Source organism: Diutina rugosa (genome assembly GCF_008704595.1).
Source record: "Diutina rugosa strain CBS 613 chromosome Unknown scaffold20_size193122, whole genome shotgun sequence".
Lineage (NCBI taxonomy): Eukaryota > Fungi > Ascomycota > Pichiomycetes > Serinales > Debaryomycetaceae > Diutina > Diutina rugosa.
In genome coordinates, this window is record NW_022995162.1 from 21,733 (window position 1) to 40,417 (window position 18,685).

An 18,685-nucleotide genomic window follows, 5' to 3' on the forward strand; every position below is an offset into this window, starting at 1 on the left:
CATAGGGTTAATGCTACCGGCACCGCTACCGCTACCGCCAGTGGTGGTGGTGGTCGCCAGCGGCGCCAGTGTCACCGAGCGCAACAGCGCCAGCAGCGGCGCCCGCGAGAGCGCATCGCTGTCGTCGGCGCCCACCAGCAGGCGGTGGCGCGCCAACAACTCGCGGTAGTTGCCCAGGTCGACGTGGTCCTCGATCTGCTCCCACTCGGGGACCAAGTACAGGAGCATCAGCTCGAGCAATTGGACGCGGTTCTCGACGCTGGTGAGGTGGGCTCTCGTCAACGGCAGCCGCACCGTCCGCGGCAGGTACAGACAGCACCAGTTGTGCTGGATACACTTGGTGCACCGGGGGTACTCCTTGGAGCACTTGAGCTTGCGCTTGCGACACGAGTCGCAGGCCTGTTCGATCGGGGGCAGTTGAGACATTTGGGACAGGGATAATTAGGGGGGGTGTGACCACGAGCGGTTTTGGTGGCTGGTGGCCAATTGATCACGGGGGCAAGTTGGAGGAAAGTGTCGAGGTTTTGGAATTGGGGATGACGGCACCCCTTTATAGCAAACAGCGACGTACACCTAATTGTGAAACCGACAGGGTTTTTGTTGGCGCGCAGGTCGCAAGAGCCCGGGCTGCGTAACCGGGAAAAAGCCCCGGTTGCTTCTGGTCGCAGGTTAATAATAAAATTTTAAGTTATTTTTTTTCGGAGGGTGGAAGGTGGAGCGTAACCCCTCTTCCCTCACCCCAGTGGCCGCGGGGCGTGGGCCCTCTGAGGTTCCCCTCCTCCCAGCGTCGGTAAGCAGCACCCCCGGCGCCAGCGCCCCCCAGCGGCACTACACCTCCGACGGCGTAGTCCATCTAGGTGTAGTCTGTGTGGTGGTGGCCGCCACTGCCGGTGGATCCACGGGTTACCCGCTGTGACGCCGAGCTGGGCTTTTGTCCCTGAGCAATCGAGCCGATGTCGTTCGGCCTTAGTAAAAATCGACGCATTGGTGCACCGGCGGTTGAGTGGCGGCGACCGTTGCTTCCGATGCCGGCACTCCATGAGGGGAGCGAAAAAAAAAAAAAAAATCGCTGANATCGCTGAGATTCCGGGCGAGCCGTTAAAAAACTGTGGGTTGGAAATGATGGGTCCCCCGGATCTACCACGCCGTGCTTAACCCGATAGCTGCCGATGCGCCGACGACACATTGACTCCCACATGCTAGGAGATAAGGAGACAGTAGGAACAACGGCGTTCCTGCCGTCCCGAGGCCAGATGACCCAATTATAGATGACCCTTACAGCGTCTGTAAATAGGGCAGAAGCGGGAAGCTCGAACCAATGAGGTAATGCGAATTATACGGGAGGGCCCCGTGGTTAGGAAGGGAGAGAGATAATACCGCCAGAGGTTAAATAATGATTGCGCATGTATCACTAGAGGTCAATGCCTATATCATTAGAGCAGAGGACTAGTGAGAGTTTCGGTGGGTCTGTCTCCTAGTAGACTCATTGAGAGGAGACACCCCTTAGCCAACAATCAGAGTAAGTCTAGCCTTACACATAGCCGTCAATTGCCATCAATCGTACGAGGTGGGACATTATACGGTATCGTCGTGGTAGGCCCACAGCGTCAGCTTGGGGTTGTGCGGGGCGTGGCGGCAGTAGGTGTCGTCGTCGCTGGGGCGCTCGCGGAGGTGATTCGACGCTAGCATCAGCTGGATCAGCACCGCCGTCAGCACGAGCAGACACGCGGGGGTCCAGTCGTCGCCAAGCAAGTTGAGGCAGATGTGGCCGTTCAGGTAGACGTGTGGGTGCACCGGGACCCGTGCCTCTGTCTCAGTGGTAGTGTCGTCGTCGTCGTCGTCGAGCTGTTGGTAGACGATGAAAGTCACTTGAGGCAGGTCGACGGGGTACTCCGGCGTGATCCGGAAGAGCAAGTGGTAGGCGTGGTGGCTGGGGTAGAGAGGGTTGTCGGGGACCAGCACCCGGAGCACAAACCGCTCGAGGCTGTCGTCGTGTTCGACGAGGGTGATCCCGGGGGGAGGCGCGGTGCTGAGGTCGCGGTACTCCTTGAGCAAGCGCTTGTGGAAGGGGTGCGCCATGGCGTGGTCTTTGGTGCGACCTGGCTACAAAACGCTTGGGATGAGAGGAGAGATGTGTTGAGTAAGAAGAAAAAATTGATGGCCAGCGACGACGGTAAAGGTGACGCAAAGTCGGGTGATATATGAAACCACTCTTCAATACACTACCAACATGGTATGAAACTCTCATTATAAAACCCTCTTTCGTGTTTTATTTCTTATTTGGGAATTTAACCAAAACAATGTCAAAAAGTATTTGTGTGTGTGTCGGAACTCGGAACCGTAGACCACTTCCGCCCATTCCCGCTTCAGCCGCACCATTCGCCCGACCGATCCAATTCAATATTTCGACCACGTGAAACGAATTAAAAAAAAAAAAAGACCGATCACGTGACTATGAAAAATCGTCCCGTTACCCCGAACAACGTGCGAGCATGACTGAGGGTGCCTGTTTGGGGTTTCGCCGGCAACTCTTGAAACTTGCCGGCGAAACCCTAAACCATAATTTACGCCTTGTGTCACGATGTGGAACTCCGGCGCCGTTGCAGATTCGCCGCCTAGCGTTTGCAAAGAATTATTAAAATCGCTATCTTTCCACAATGCCGGCGCTAATTCGTCCTTTTTCTTTTTTTTTTTTTTTAACTTCTTGTAAAAATTAATCCGGGCGACGGTTGCTGCCAAATCTTGCATAAACCCCGCTTACACCCGTGACGCCGACTCTCCAGATCTCCCGGTGCGGCAAAAGGCATATGTAACCTGTAACTGGCAGCCCAGGGACTCTACTGGAAGCTTTTAAAGTTTCTGGTTTTATGTCTCGTATTTGCTGGGGCCAATCACTTCGCTGGTAAAGACACAGACGAACTGAAGCAGACCTCGGTGGGAAAGTCGTATTGCTACTAATTAGTGATCGATGGATAATATCTGCGGCTTTGTGTCGGACTCGTAGGCGTTTGTTTCGAAACCGTGACATGGTATCCCTCTTTGTAACCCACACCATTTCCCATGAAGTGTCACGACGTCATCACGTCATCGGTGGTTGTGTCAGATGCCGTTTCAACCACAAACTTAACGAAAAAGTTATTGCTAAATTGTCGAAGGTAAACTGGCGATCAATTGTGCCGTCGCAGGGGCGGTCATAGCGGCATTGCCTTGGGGGCTTTTCGGGGCTTACCTTGGCTCCGTTTTTGGGAGCGGCGTCCCAGGGGCGCGCTCTTGGCGCCGGGGGCGCCGGCGGATTTAGCTTTAGCGCCACCGGCACTGCCGGCACTCTCGAGCCGCCGGCGCTCCGCGCTCATCTGCACCAACTGGGGCTTAAACCCGACGAAAAATTCCCGCTGCGCCGGCAGCACTCCCGGCACCTGGTCAAACTGAGCTTGGGTCGTGGGGAGCCGGAGCGCCATCTGGCGCATCAGCATATCGCTCACCACCAGGGTCGGCGGCAACAGCTTGGCGGCGGCGATACGGATGCGGTACTGGTTGAGGGTGGCAAAGCACTTCTCGCCGTGCCACTCGATCGCCAGCGGCGCCGTCGTCAGCGCCCGGGGTTTAAGCGGCGCCCGTGCCGTTGTCGTCAGCGCCCGCGCCGCCGGGAGTGCCGGGAGTGTCGACAGCGCCAACGCCAGCGCCATCAGCCCCGCCAGAAGCTGGCGCGCGGTAACGACGCCGCCGGCACCGCCACAGCTATACTGAGCTTGAAGATCTGCCATCAGCGGACCGGGGGCGTTGCCGGGTCCACGTACAAGCCGCGGTCCCGCCAGCGCCGTCAGTCGCTTATTGGCGCTGACCTCAATCTCAATTGGATGGGGGTTGCGAAGGAAACTGGTACCCTTCAGCGCCACCCGCACGTAGTTCAGGGCGAACCCGCGCCGCATCACCAGATACTCCTCGAGGTAGTTCTTCAGCAACAACTCGAAAAAGAGAAGCTCGATCACCAGTTTGTCGAGCAGCGCACCGGCGCCGTGGTCGGCGACGTTATCGTGTCCCGCCTGGATGATTTTCGCCAGCTTCAGCCCCCGGAACACGTCCTGACAATAGATCACCGTCACCTTAGTCGTCTGAAGATCGCGCACGAGGCGCACCGCCAGCTGCGCTTCCTTGGTGACATCGGTGGCGACGAGCGCCTGGCCCGTCAGCCCCCTCTGGCAGTTATCGCAGTGGCCACGGCAGAGCTTAGCGTCGAATTGCTCGTTAAAGTAGTGGAGCACCAACTGGCGCCGGCACGTCGTCTCGTTCTGGCAGTACTGGACCACCTGGCGGAGCTTTTCCAAGTGGTTGGCTTTAGCCTGGGCGCTCAATTGCGGATCGCGCTGGGTCACCAGCTGGAGCAGTCTGGCGTCGCGGAACGAGTAGTACAAAATACACTCCAGCGGGCGCCCATCACGCCCGGCACGTCCGGTTTCCTGGTAATACCCTTCTAACGTTCGCGGTAAAGTTAAGTGGACCACCCAGCGCACGTCGGGCTTGTCGATACCCATGCCAAAGGCAATGGTGGCGCAGATCACCCGGCACTCGTCGTGCTGCCACTGGCGCTGCACCTCCAGCCGCTGTTCCGGGTCCATCCCCGCGTGGTAGTGGGCTGCGGGAACCCCCGCCTCCCTCAATTTCGCCGCCGTCAGCTCGCAGAGCAGCTTCGTGCTGCAATAGATGATCCCCGTTTGGTTCGGCTTGCTGAGGATATAGCGGGCCAAATCAGTCATGAAACTGGCGGTTTTGGGAACGATGCGATAGAACAAGTTGGTACGGTTAAACAGCTGTTTCAACGTCACCGGCAGTTTGAGCTTCAAGTGGTGGATGATGTCCATGCGCACCCGTTCGTTGGCCGTCGCCGTGAGCGCCATCACGGGGACGTCGGGGTACTTGGTCTTGAACGCCCCCATCGCCTGGTAGTCGGTGCGGAAGTCGTGCCCCCACAGCAGCAAGCAGTGGGCCTCGTCGATCACCACCCGTGCGAGCTGGCGCCGCTGGTAGAGCTGGTCCAAGATCAGCTGGCAGTGGGCCAGCTTGTTCGCCATCTCCGGCAGCAAGTACACCACGTCGAGGAGGGCGTTGCGGAACTCGCGCATGGTGGCGCGGTTGGCGTCGGGGGCCGCTCGCAGCGACACCATCCCCGCCCGTACTTTCTTCGCCACGAGATGCGCCACTTGGTCCTGCATCAACGAGATCAACGGCGAGATCACCACGGTGACCCCGGGAACGTTCGGGTCCGCGTGGATTAAAGCCGGTAACTGGTAGCAAAGAGATTTACCACCCCCAGTAGGCATAAGCACAAACACATCTTTACCGGCAAGGGTGGCTTTAATCGCCTCCAACTGGTGCGCCCGGAACCGCTCGAGGCCAAACGTCGCCTGAAGCACGGCGTAGATGCGCGCCTCCTGGGGATCAGTGCTGGTGGGGGCGACGCGCTTAGTGGCGCCGGCGGCGGCGTCTTTGATCAGCGCAATCAACTGGTCGTCCTCGCTCCAATCAAACTCCAGGTCGTCGTCAGCACCGGCAGCATTAGTAGCAGCAGTGGTGCCGGGCTCGGGCTTCACCACGATCGGGGTGCGCACCTGAGATATCGTGTCGTTGGCGTCGTCGTCGTCGTCGCTAGTAAGCTCGATCACCTCGATGTCGTCTTCGCGCTCCTCGCCCAACTGGGTGTGCGCCCAGTCGTCAATGTCGTCGAGAGGCTCCGTACCGGCGGCGCCGTCGTGTTCGCCGTCGTGTTCGCCGTCCAGAATCACCTCTACCGCGGGGTCCAGCCCCGCCTGGGTGAGGTCGACAATGCTGCGGTCGATCATCAGCTCGTCGGCGTCGGCGCCGGCCAGCGCCACCAGCAGTTGCGTCGGTTTGAAGTCGCCGTCTTCGGCGGTGACGTCGTGGTCGATGAAACTGCCCAAATCGTCAACTTCGTAGCAAGCGCGTTCGTCTGGGGGCGTAGTGAGACCTCCATCGATTTCCAGGCCGAAATGGTCTTCGCCCTCAGAGTCGCCGCCCTGGCGCTGAACTCTGGAGTTATTGATATGAGGAGTCCGCGGCAGCGGCAGCGTCACCGGCAGCGACGGGAGCGGCGGCAGTGTCGCTTCTGCCGGCGCCTTATCTAGCGACTTAGGCACCTGAGTGAACAGAAGCGCTGGTCGCGCTGGCGGCGCCGGAAGTGACGGGAGCGACGGTAGCAGTGCCGCCGGCGCCCGCAGAGACTCAGCGGCCTCTTCAGCAGCAGCTTCGGCGGCGACTTCACGCTCAAACGCTGCCGCCTCCACCTCGTTCTCGAGCCGCAGCGCCTGCGCCTTTAGCCGGTTCATCTCCACCTCGAACTCGGTGGCAATCCACTGCTTCTTGGCGTCAAGCAGCATCAGGGTGCTGTCGTTGACCTCTAAGTGTCTGTAGAGCAAGGCGATCATCTTGTCCTTCACCTGTAGTAGATTGAGGAGGCTGGGGTCCGGCGGCGGCGGTAGCGCCGGAGCGCTCGTGGTAGTAGTCGCGGCGCCAATGGTATTGTTGTTATTGGTAATGTTAGCAGTAACGCTGGGCTGGGTTGGTGTCGCCGGCACCTGGAACGGGAGCGTCAGCTGGTGCTTCTTCGGCGGCTTCAGCGATAGTGTCGCCCGTTTGCTTGGGGGGAGGTCGGCGGCGAACGGCGCCACTCGCTTCGCGCCGATCTCCTCGATATCGTCGTCGTCGTCGTCGTCCACAAGGTCGATCGGCAGCTCGAGCGCCGCCAGCGGCAGCCGCGATGGTAGGGGTTGGCGAGGAGTGGTAGGGCGTGGCGTGGTTTTGGCAAGAGGCGTCAGGGTAGACGCGTTTGATGACAGCGGCGGTAGTGGCAATAGCAGTGATGGCGGCGTCAGCTGGGCCACCAGCGACCCGTTGGCCGCAGGACGAGGCGGTAGGGGCAGCGTGAGCCGCGCCACCACCTCGCCGCTGGGGATCATCGGCAGCGCCAGCTCCACCCACTTCCTCTGCGCCACCAAGTTGTTGCTCATTGTCCCGCGTCTATCACTTCGCGCGCCTCCCCGATGACCGCGATCGGGGACGGGACCCGAGGCGACATCGGAACAAGAGAAAAGACCCTAAAGTCAGGTATAAATAGGAAGAGAAAGCGTTGTATGTCAGTGACAGTAGTGTCAAAAGTTTGTTGTTGATTTTACCTACCTGTGTTTTGGATTCGTTCGTGGAAAGCCGTGGATCTTGCAAGCATTATCTACTGATTAGTAGTGTACCGAGACGACGTTTCGTGTCCCAGCCGCCTCTTGGGTAAACAAAAGGCTTAGACAATAGGAACTAATTCCTCCTGGCATTATTCGCCGTCAACCGGGGCATTGGCATGGTGCTCTTGGTGCGTCTCGTAACACGGTAAGACAATAGGCGACGAGCGGGGACGACGCCACCCCAATAACCCGTAGACTATATATATTCCTCCAAAAATGACAACCTGTAGAGAAATACTTGACCCTGATGCTCTACGGCGACGTGTTTCTGTACGAGTGTCTCTCCCCGCTGTCGGCACCACTCGCCGGCACTGACTTCTACCACACCGAGAGTGACTACTTCCGCGACTACTACCGCGACTACTACCGCGACTACTTCCGCGACTTTCACCACTTCAACGACAGCACCTACGCCACCGATGCTGCCGATACCACCAACAGCGATGACGACGACGTGGTGGCCAGCTTTTACCGACAACTCGACCGCACCGTTGACGCCCTCGGCGACACCGTGATCCAGCTCCACGACATCTTGCACAACCCCGTCAACAACTGCCGGTACGCTTCCGACACTACCGACATCGGTAATGCCGACGCCGACGACGACGACGACGAAGCCAGCGACGACCCCGATTACGTCTACGGAGACCCCTAGCGCCACCAAAACGCCCTAAGCAAGTTCTATTCTGAATAGCGAAGAGTATATAGTAATGAGACAACGAGTATGAATAACTCAGGTAAACGCCACCAGCCCATTTTTGTGCCACCGCCTCAAATTGCCCGTGAATGCCTTGGTACTGCACACAGTCGAGGCTAACGCGGGTGATTGCGTCTATGTACGTCTAAAAAAAGATGGGGCTTAATACGAGGCCTAGGCCCCCACATCCATCCAGCCTTCAATATAAAATGGGCACAAAGTCTGGTTTATTTTCATTGATCGCGTCCAGCTGAATTGCTCCTAGTTTTGGTGGTGGCTTGCTCAATTTTTTTTTTTAAACTAATCGTTTGCATTTGGATCTAAGCTGTAAGAATGTCTAAAAGGTCCATCTTAGAGGATACTCAAGTGTTACTCCCTCATACAAAAAACAGCCTGATCGTGCGGTGTGAGGAGGCACTGGTGTGCTCGTCTCATCATTGTGATATGTGTGATGGTAAGAAGTCGTTCAGCCAGCAGGGAGATATTCTACTCGTTCCCACAAGGAATTGAACCTTAATTTCTTCTTTTCAGAAGCGTCCATTACACTATGGTCCCGAGCAAACATCGTCTTCTAAAACAGATATACTCCTGTTTGCTTAGAGATTGGTGGTAGGGTTATACTAAACTCTTTAGGGCCATTACCAGTAGACGAGACGCTCAATTGCCACCGCACGTCGCTATACGCACCCTACGATCGATGGACGCTATTGATGCCGGAGATACAGGACATGGCACAATGGCGCGATCACACAGCAATCGAGGAAATAAGATGGGCGGGAACCCCGGCGCCAAAATGTGTATCGGGGCACAAGATTCTGGACTCTAGTAACAGGGCAGAAACAATAGCAAACCCTCGAAAAATCTCGGCCGCGCCACCGCAACTGAGGCCTAGGGGTGATGGTCGTAGCTTAACGCCTACAGAAACTCGCAAATCACATTGCTATAAGGGGGTTACGTTGGCCAGGCCTAGAAAGACTTGGCGTGTTGGCAAAATATAATCAAAATGCTGACAACTGCATCTCCAAGGGGCCGTCGTTAGTGTCGACGGCAACCTTGATCCAGTCGGTCAGAAACCCGAGCACCGACACGTTATCGGCGTCGGCCACCATCGCCTTGAGCTGGCGGACGCCCTCACAGTTCCTGTCGAACAACGAGCGGAAACTCTCTTCAAAGTCATCGATACACCGCTCGAGCTTCTCCTGGTTGGTAGGGCTAAGCCCCGCGTGGGCCTGGGTGATCTGCTTGTACCGCTCCATAAGGTGCACGATGGCATCTCGAGCCTTTAATAGAGCTTCGGCCTCGCGAAGCGTCTTATCTTCGCCAGTAATACCGTCAACCGCCTCGGCGTCCAATTGGTCGACGATGTCGCGGTTGGTGTCGTCCCACACCCCGTGGGTTTCCCTTACCAACCGCAGAATAGTCTCCTTTTCCTCTGCAGGAATCTTTTCAAATAAGTCTTCCACGGCAGCACTCAACCTGGCGTACAACTTCAACCTCTCCACTTGGCCTTGGAATTGGAGCGACGACGCCTTGGCCAAGAGCACCATCACTTTGTGCCGGGTGGGCCCCGGAGGGATCTCCTGGTGGAAATCCCAAAACGGGTTCAAGTCAAACCGCATCCGGCTGGCAGCAGCAGCAGCCGCAGTGGCAGCAGCCTCTGGCAATTCTTTGGGGAACGCCCCAGGCACGTTGGAGATAGACAGCTTTGCCTCCACGGGCAGCACGTCTCCCTCAGGCTTTGTAGTAGACGGGGACATCAAAATTTCACTAACGAACACGACGTAATTGCACGATACTTATATACTTGGCATATACCTGCCCCGGCGTCTCCCCCTTATCCCTTATTTTACCCCACATCGAGTGAAATGATCTGCATCGTCAATCTGGCGTGATAATGGTAGACGCTGCGGTAGCCTGGAAGATTAGTAATTGCGAGGTAAAGAAAAGTATTAACTATGGGTCAATGTATTACACGCCACTTGTCCTGATCTGATTAATTTGAGCGGGAACAACCCCTATTTCCTGGCAATGGACGAGGCATAGCTTTTTGCTGCGAATTTCTCGACAAGTAGTATTTCCTCGTTTTGCAATTGAGACATCTCACAGCACGAAAAAAAGCATTATCTATTTCATCACCGTTGCTCAACTCAAAGCTACTTCTTCAGGCATAAATCTAGGTGGTTGTAGTGAACTCACATCCGCTCGTTGCGGTCTCGACATTAGTCTTCTTGACGAAACTAGTAATGGAGTTGTCTTTGACGACATGAACCATGAAGTCTCGAGGCTAATAAGAAGCTTTCGAGCGCTTGGTTTCGACGTATAAGCAGCCGAAGATGGCAGCTACATTGCCCAGGCTCAGTTTGAGGAAGTGGCCTTCGAGCGTAGCTGAGAGCGTTCACGTTATTCGACCGTACGGGTTGAGAAACTGCCCAACCAAGAATCACCAAGATAATCCGTTCGACGGCAGCAATTACTGTCTTCATTTTTACAAAAAATCATCATGCAACTTATACATTGTTTTTGACAGTGTCATGCAATTCTATAGATAATTAGACACCGACCTTCCACACTTCCTTTTCATCTTCAAATTGGTCACTGAACATTTCTTCGGCGTCGCCACCGGCAGCCAATTTCTCTCTTTCAGCCGTGGCCAATCTCAGCGCCACCCGCTTGGTGTAATCGCCGACCAGACGAGGCACGATCTCGGCACCGGTGACGGTGACAATCTTGTCCTTACCCGCGAACCATTGTTCGAACATGGCGGCCTGTTCGTCTTCGACCAAGTTGAACACGGCCAAGTAGGCCTTTTCTGCGGCTAACTTGATCGGGATCACCCGGTCCCGCAAACTGGCAAACACCAGGGGCACCACCGCGTCTAAGTGGCGCGCGACGACACTGTTCTTCAACCGGGCCACCGTGCGGATCACCACGAGTGCTAACCGGCGAGTGACGGTAGACAGAGACGGGGGCGCCACGGTGACAGTGGCCAAAGCGTCGAACACTTTATCTTCGTAAGCTGCAGCTAAATCACCGCCAAGCAAGAGCTTACCGATGGCCACGGTACCATTTTCACTGATCTCAGCGTTGGCGTCGGTCAGGGCCAGGGTGACGTAGTCCACGATTTGGCTGAGTAAGCTGTCATCAGCGAAGATGTGGCTGGGAGCGTAGCGCAAAAACAGGTTCACCGTCAATACGCCAAACTTATCCTTGGTGTCGTTATCTAACACCTTCAGGCGCAAGATCAGCGCCGCCTCTTCGGCCAGCACCACCTTGGCGATGGCGCCCATCAATTCGGCAGAAGCCACCGCCAGTTCGGCGTTGGAACTGCCGCCGATCTCCTGTTGCGCCAACTGTAACACTTGCGCCTTCAGCTGTTCCAGCATGTTGCTGCCCCCGTGAGCGACAACGGCAAGCATCGCCTGGAGCATGGCGGTCTTCACCCCCTGGTCGGGGGCCAGCGTCACCCCCTGGACTAATTCCGACACGAGGGCGTCGACTCTCGGCTGGAACTTGATCAACGTCGCGAGACATTCCACCGCCCGCTTGCGGAGGTCGTCAGAGGAGGGGTCCGACAACAGCCGCACAAAAGTACGCTGCAATTGCGGCACAAACGGACGCAAGAATTGCGGGATCTTTTCCAAAAGAGCGTTGAGGGCATGGAGGATCGCCAGCTTCACCGAGGGGCCCACTTTTTCCCCAATCACTCTGATCAACGGACCGGTAATCGTCGTGGCAAACGGCTTCAAGTTGGCGGCGGGGGTCTTGCCAATGACGTCGCCGATGGCGCGGGCCGCCACTTCCTTCAACTCGGAACTGCCGTACATGAGCCCGTGGGAGAAGATCGGAAGCACACACTGAGGACCCTTGGGGAGAGCGAACCCAGCAAGGTCGCAGTCTCTGACCCCCAGCATCTCCAACGCCTGCGCCGCGGGGCGCACCAACTTCTCCAACTGCTCTTTCGGCTGGGCCTTGACGAGAGCCGAGAGCGCCTCGAACGTGCCCTGGACGACCACGGGGTCGCGGTCGCCGAGCGAAAGCACAAACTGCGACACCAACTCGCTCAAGTACATAGAGTAATCGAGCTGGGTGTGGGCGAAGAAGTTGCCCAACCGCGCGTAGATGGCGGCGCGATGGGCGGCGTCCTCGTGCTTCACCAACAGGAGAAGCTGTTGCAACAACGCGTGGGCACCGTCGTCGTCGACGGCCACAAGTACAGCATCGAGCGCCTCGGCAACGGCAGTGTCGTCGGGGTTGGCCACAAGCGCTTCGACTAACGTCAGCACAATCGTGCCTAAGCGGCGCAGCAACGCCAGCCCCGCCACCAGACACACCTGGGCCAACGCCTGCGCCTTGAACGCGTCCATTGGCGGCGCCAACAACGTCGGCAACAAGATGGGGAAGATGGTTTCCGCCTGGGCCGCCATCAAGTCGCGCAACCCGGCGAGCGCCTGGGCCCGCTGGGGCAGCGCCATCAACCGCAACAAGTCGGGGACGATCTCGTCGATGGCAGGCTTGCCCACCGCCGCCACCAACGCCTCAAAGGCAATGGCAGCCTCGGCGCGAACCGCGGGTGAGTCGTCGATCACCGCTTGCTTGATAATGTCAACAAACACGTCCTGGTATTGTGCAAGCGCCTCGTCCAGCGCCAGCGCCACCAACTCGGTGGTGGCAATACAGATACCCTGCTTGGCGTCGCTGTCGGTGGCGGCGTCGAGGTTGGCCTTTAACGTCGGCAACATCTGCGCGAGAGCGTTGGCGCCCACCCGGCGCACGGTGTCGCCTAAGCAAGTAGCGGCAATCTTGCGGTGGGTGTCGTCGGCCAGAGCAAGGCGCACCACGATGATCGAAATGAGGGTGGGCAAAATCTGCTTGACCGTCTTGGGGGTGTTGCCGACGAGAGCGTTCCAGATGTCGACGGCGGCGGCGCGGACGATACCGGCAACGTCGGAGCGGCAGAGGAACAACAGCGCCAACACGTGGTCGCGGCGCTGTTGGCCGAGGGCATCGATAAGTGCTTGGGCCACTTCGCCCAGCAGCGCCAGCTCGACGGCGTCGTCGGCGGTGGTATCGGCAGCACTGTCGGCAGCACTGTCGGCGGCGTTCTTGCCGGAAATGCCGGCAATCTGGAACAACAAGTCCCCGGTGAGTTCCACCAGCGAGAGACGAATGCGGTAGTTGTCGTCGCCCAAACCACGTTCCAATTCCGGTAAGAGAAGGTCGACGGCCTTCTTGGCGTAGTTATTGACAATGAGACGGCCAGCGCGCAACGCGGTGTCGCTGACGTCGGCGTCGCTATCGGCCAAACCGGAAAGAATAGGGGGGATGGTTTGGTTCAAATAAGGCGCAAACAGCGACCCAAAGCATACGGGCAAGTACAAGAGCAAGGGCATGAAACCGGCTCTCACCGCCAGCTTCGGCAGCAGCGCCCCTTCGAGCACGAGCGGCAACATTTCCTCCAACTTGGCGATACCCAAACCGCAAATGACTTCGGCCAACGCCTGGGCCGACCCCAAACGGTCGCCGGCGCGTTCCGGGTCGTTCAACGTCGCCACCAACAGCGGAATCAACTCGGGGAACAGCGGCTCGCCCAACTTTTCCACTAACGAACCCAAAGCACGAGCGGCCGTCAGTCTGGTAGCGGGGACAGGGTCGACCATCGCCACTTCCAACTCCAGCACCAACTGGTTGAGGTAGGGTTCCAAGTCCTTGGCGTCGACCAAGATCGCCATATTGCCAACAATCTGACACGCCTTCTTCTTGACGGCGGCGGAGCGGTCCCTCATCCCCCGGTGGATCACGTGGATGATCAACGCCAACGACGGGCCGTCGATATAGTGGACAAACTGGGTGTGGATCAATTGGTCCAATGCCGTCTCCGTGTGCTTAGTGGGGTCGCCGATCGCGTCAATCAACGCGGGGACGATCGCCTGGATCTCAGGGTTGCGGATCACTTCACCAAACTTCTTCAACGAGGCGTCGGCGGCTTTTCTCACTTCCTTGTGGGTGTCATTCAATACCCCCACAATCTCGGGGATAATCAACAGCAACGACGCCAGCAACTGCGCCGGGTCCAAGTAGGCCATGTTCCCCAAAAGCTCCACCAGCCCCTTTTTCGTTCTCCAGGCGATCTCGTCCAAGTTGCGAATCGCCACCGGGATGAGCTTCTTGACCCCAAACGAAGTAGTATTCTTCATGATTTGGCGAGCGGCGTAGTCGGTAGCTTCTCTCACCTCGGGCAGCATATCACCCAACTGTTTGAGCAACACGGGAAGCACTTCCGAAATGACGTAGGGCTCGAAGAACTTACCGAGCGCGTGAGAAAGACACTCAAATGCAAACGCCACCGACTCCCGGCGTTCGGCCAGCTTCTTATCGTCACTGGCATCGAGCAACTGGCGAACAATGTCGAACTCCGCCAATGCCTTGATGCCGTAGCCGTGGACGAGACCGGCCATCCCGTACGCCAGACCCCGGCGAACCGGCATCAGCTTGGTGGCATCGAGTAAGTCGTTCAATAACTTATCCAAATAGTCCAGATACTGGTCACCCATCTTCGGGACCAAGGGGGCAAACGCTTTACCAATCGCCACTTGGACATCCTCAGAGGGAGTGGCTAATGACGTCACTAACTGGTCAATGACCCCAAATAACGCCGCCCCGTCCAAGTGCTGAGCTAAAGCACCGTAGCAGACAATCGCCAGCTCCTTCAACGTGTCCTGTTCCTTCAGCCCCTTATCCGCCAGGTTCAAGCACGCTTCGATGATCGGCGAAAGCTCGTCGACCACTGAAACCCCTTGGGCGGTGATCAAATCCACCGCCGCATTCAAGAGCTCCGAGCGCACTTCGTCGTGGCGGTCGCCAAGCAGCGACTCCTCAATCATAAACTTGAAGGTTTCCGGCATCAGCGTCGGTTCCACTTGATCGGCCATCATCTTGAGCGCGAGGGCCACAGTGTGGCGGTGTTCCCACGGGTCTTTACTCAGTTCCAGCAGTTTGATCACAAGCCCAAACGCATCCTTTTTGGGAGGAGGAGGGTCGCGGTACTGTCTGAAATGGTCGAGAAGAAGCTTGACTGCCTTTTCCGGCTGCTTTAAACCAGCCACGGCATTGACAAACAGTCGCGCCACCACAAGTCTCATACCAGCATCAGTGGCACCAAAGAACTTCAAGAGTTGCTCGAGAGCATCTTCGGGCAATTGGAATTGCGAGTCTTGCCACACGGTGGCCGCAGTTTCGGCGACGGCGTCGTCGTTATCGTGGACGGCAATCCACACTTCAGGGGAGAACTTGAGCCCCTCGGCGTGAAGATCAAACTCAGCATCGATAGCTTCCAACACGGCGTGTTTCACGTACACTTCCGGCACGATCACCGCGGAGAGCAACAACTCCAAGTCTTCAGGTAACGGCGAGATCCCGATATAGTGACACAACGACGTCAACGTTTCCTTGGCCAGTTTCGCCCGTTGAGGGAGTTTCATCAACGCCACCACCACTTCCAAAATAGGAGTTCTCGGCATCACCTGGGCGTGCGCCGCCAGCTCAAACTGACTGGCGTGGTTTTGGATGATATCGAGCGCAAGCAACAAGTGTTCCTCCTCGGGATCCTCGTCAACAAATTCCGACGTCACCACCTTCTTCTGCTGGGCGTTGGCCACCGTTTTATTGTAGCCAATCTTCAACACTTGCACCAAGAGAGGCATACAGTAGGTTAACGTGGTCAGATCCAACGGCTGCGAGTCAGACACCATCTTGATACGGTATAAAAGACGACCCACGAGGGAAAGGAGAGGCTCGGCGGAAAAGGCAGGCGACACCGCCACCTTGGACGTGCGGAGGGTGGCGACGCCAAGCATCTGGCGAATCGCCGCGAGCTTGGGGGTACACAACTCCAGCAATTGCAAGAACGTGTCCACAACCTGAGTGCCCACTACCGCCTCGGTGTAGGGTGCTTTAGCCAATTGCAAAAGCTTCGAGACAGCATCAGGGAACCAGTAGGCAGTGGCATTATCGACATTAAGCTTAGCGGTATCGGTGAGAGCACCAAAGATCGCCACCACCAGCTTCAATTTGAACACCCATTCGTTGATTTCCAGTCTGATACCCTGTTCCACTTCTAGTTGGGCTTTAACTTGAGCTTGTTGCTCTTTGGTCAATGTGGGCTTCTTTTTCAAGTCCTTCTTCAACAGCTCTTCCCACTTGCGGGTCTCGTAGTCTTTCAGGTTCTTATCTTCAGGCTTGCCCTTGGCCAACACATCAACGTAGGGTTCGGGGCCTTGGTGTCGCCAGATGGCAATCTTGTCGTCGTCCACCGTCACCAACTGCTGGTACACTTCTCTGTAAGTATCCTTAATGCGAGTTAAGAGTTCAGGGACCACGGGTTCAGGAAGAATGAACCCAAGTAAAGCAATAGTCTTGACAAGGGCCTGATGCCACGCCGATTCCGATTCACCAAACACTTCCTCCGTTAAAGTGTTTAGCAACTCTTGATAGGTTTCAAGCACAAGCTTGGCAATATCGTTAGCGCCACGGCTTCTTTGTAAAAGACCAATCCATCCATTGTTGACGGGGACCTTAGCGTGGTTAGCAATCACCACAAGCGCCAACGCATTCTGTTTCACGGCTTCGACGCTGTCCAATTGCGTGAGCATAGCGAGCACTTGCGGTACCAGTTTCGCCATCAAGTCGGGGGTACCGGTCTGGAGAGCACGCTTTAACAGGTCGATTAATTGCAGGGAAAACCACAGGTGAGTGTTGGCCACTTCCTTAGCCAATGTCACCGCCCGTAAACGCGTTTGGAAATCAACTTGCGGCGAGGTCATCGCCCACAACCAAGCATCGGCATACTTAGTCGCTTCCAGTTCACCGTCGGTGGCTCTAAGTGCCTGAATGTAAGGGCCAAGGTCATCACCCGAAAGCTTAGTGTACACATCACCATTGACTAAAAGCCCCAAAGCCTTGGGAGGTTGGTAGTCAGTGATGGTTAATGCGACAAACGCCCCCACCATCAATTTGGAGGCGACCATGGGCATCGGGGTGTCAATGGCGGCATCGACCACCTTCTGAAGTTGAGGTTTGACTTGCTCCACCACTTCGGGGGACGCTTCTGTCACTGCCAAAAGCCACACCCGCTTGATTTGCGGCTTCTTATCGTCCAACCCTTTAGCAACCACCGCCACGTATTTGGCATCAGTGGTGGCTAACCGGCAAAACACGCGCGCCAACGGCTCCAACAGCACTTCGTTCTGTTCCTTGGCAATGATCGGAATGAGGGTATCGAGCAAATGGGCGCCAACGTCAGGAGTGTCGTCAGTTTTGACCATGGTGAACAAGTTGGCGATGCTACGCTTTGCGTCGACGTTCAGCGTCGCCTTGAGGGTCTTCGCAATCTCGTCGATAAGCTTGGGCTGTTGTTCTTTAGTCTTAAGCACCACCTGGGTGGCGGCGGCGGTGGCCCCTTCGACGACTGCCGGTTTCGGCAGCTTCATCGCCGTGAGCATCAGGGGGAAAAGCTTCAGCGACAACACCACCGACATGTCAAAGTCGCACGCGAGGAAGAGCGGCGGCAAATTGGTGCCCCACGACAACTCCAGCAGGCGCAACACTGCCTTCTCCGCCAACGGCAAAATGGAAGTCTTGAAAACGTCGGCGGTGATGTAAGCGGTGACAAACTCGCCAAACAACTCGAGCGACAGCACCGGCACTGCTGTCTTCAGCAAAAGCACCTGGTTGCCGTACCATTCGCCAGCATTAGCGATGTAGTCATCGGCGATGGTATTGGGCGGGGCACGGGCCACAAGCCCCAAGAAGCAACAGCCGACACTCGCCTCCATCTTGTCGAGGGATACCGATTGTAACAATTGAGGGTTCCTCAGCATCAGCGCCGCCACGGCCATTTGCGATGAGTGGATGGCCAGCAGCTTGATCCGGGCCAAATGCTTTTGGGTTTGGCCCTGGCAATGAGCCACGATGTTCTCCACAAGCTTAGCTTGACTGGTAAGGGCAGTATTCGCCAATTCGGCGTCAGGGGCCGCCTGGGGTAAAAAGTGGTTCACCCAACTTAAAAGCGTGAGCACCAGCGTCACCGCCAACCCCGCGGTGGACACCTGAGCCACAAACTGAAACACCTGGGACAAGTATTGCGAGTCATGGGCAACAATGGCCTCCAACGTCGCCACCAACTGGGTTCTCAGGTGGGGGTCGAGGTAGTAGTTGTAAGTGGACAAAAGCACGGGGAGCGCTGCCGCGGCGGCGGCGTCGCCGTCGCTGGCAAGCTGGGTCCTTATCATGGAAAGCCCCTCCTCCCGCTCGCTGGTGAGCGACAGCAACACCAAGCGGGCCGCGTGGGGCTCGTCGTCGTCGTGCCAACTCGACATTTGATAGAGAAATTTTCGCAGCCCGATCGATGAAGCGGTGAGGGCAAGTGGTGGGGTAATTTTTGGCGGGTTAGGGGAGGCAGGGTGGGGAGGGTTTTGGGAAGGAGGAGAAGTCAATTTTTGATCGGGGTGAGGTTAATTTGATCTCGATACGTTTCACGTGGTGTTTTAATGTTTGGAGAGTACGGTGATGAGATGAAGGAGATCAATGTAATTCTGCGAAGACTGAAGACAAAGAATAATCACCATTAAAGTGTCGCTGTTAGTATTGTACTCATGCGGTGTTTTTCTGTTTCTTGTAAAGCAATTGTCTTTCGAATATAGGGTAAAAATAGTCTTTTTCATCGATAGGGCATTTCTAGCAAATT

General features: G+C 56.6%; 6 protein-coding genes across 6 annotated transcripts in view; 1 reads left to right on the top strand and 5 right to left on the bottom strand. All coding sequences in view use genetic code 12, as the record gives it.

Annotated features, from left to right (window-relative positions):
* GAL4 (galactose-responsive transcription factor) overlaps nucleotides 1-426 on the bottom strand; it is a gene marked incomplete at both ends in the record, with an annotated part of 1,035 nt that extends 609 nt beyond the window's left edge. The window contains one exon of the mRNA XM_034156583.1: nucleotides 1-426. This exon is cut by the window's left edge and continues 609 nt beyond it. Coding sequence (XP_034011360.1) covers nucleotides 1-426 — 426 coding nt within the window.
* A 1,149-nt stretch (nucleotides 427-1,575) lies between these two features.
* Nucleotides 1,576-2,079, bottom strand: UBC15 (Ubc15p; the record flags this gene model as incomplete). Its single annotated transcript, XM_034156584.1, has 1 exon — nucleotides 1,576-2,079. One exon carries the CDS (start codon nucleotides 2,077-2,079, stop codon nucleotides 1,576-1,578), a length of 504 nt encoding a protein of 167 aa, XP_034011361.1.
* A 1,112-nt stretch (nucleotides 2,080-3,191) lies between these two features.
* On the bottom strand, nucleotides 3,192-6,971 carry SGS1 (ATP-dependent DNA helicase; the record flags this gene model as incomplete). Its single annotated transcript, XM_034156585.1, has 1 exon — nucleotides 3,192-6,971. The coding sequence occupies one exon, from the start codon at nucleotides 6,969-6,971 to the stop codon at nucleotides 3,192-3,194; it is 3,780 nt and encodes a 1,259-aa protein (XP_034011362.1).
* A 523-nt stretch (nucleotides 6,972-7,494) lies between these two features.
* DIURU_003786 (uncharacterized protein) lies at nucleotides 7,495-7,902 on the top strand (the record flags this gene model as incomplete). Its single annotated transcript, XM_034156586.1, has 1 exon — nucleotides 7,495-7,902. The coding sequence occupies one exon, from the start codon at nucleotides 7,495-7,497 to the stop codon at nucleotides 7,900-7,902; it is 408 nt and encodes a 135-aa protein (XP_034011363.1).
* Nucleotides 7,903-8,942: 1,040 nt separating this feature from the next.
* DIURU_003787 (uncharacterized protein) lies at nucleotides 8,943-9,701 on the bottom strand (the record flags this gene model as incomplete). The annotated part of the gene is made up of 1 exon (XM_034156587.1): nucleotides 8,943-9,701. The coding sequence occupies one exon, from the start codon at nucleotides 9,699-9,701 to the stop codon at nucleotides 8,943-8,945; it is 759 nt and encodes a 252-aa protein (XP_034011364.1).
* Nucleotides 9,702-10,493: 792 nt separating this feature from the next.
* On the bottom strand, nucleotides 10,494-18,317 carry GCN1 (Gcn1p; the record flags this gene model as incomplete). The annotated part of the gene is made up of 1 exon (XM_034156588.1): nucleotides 10,494-18,317. The coding sequence occupies one exon, from the start codon at nucleotides 18,315-18,317 to the stop codon at nucleotides 10,494-10,496; it is 7,824 nt and encodes a 2,607-aa protein (XP_034011365.1).
* Between the last annotated feature and the right edge of the window lie 368 nt (nucleotides 18,318-18,685).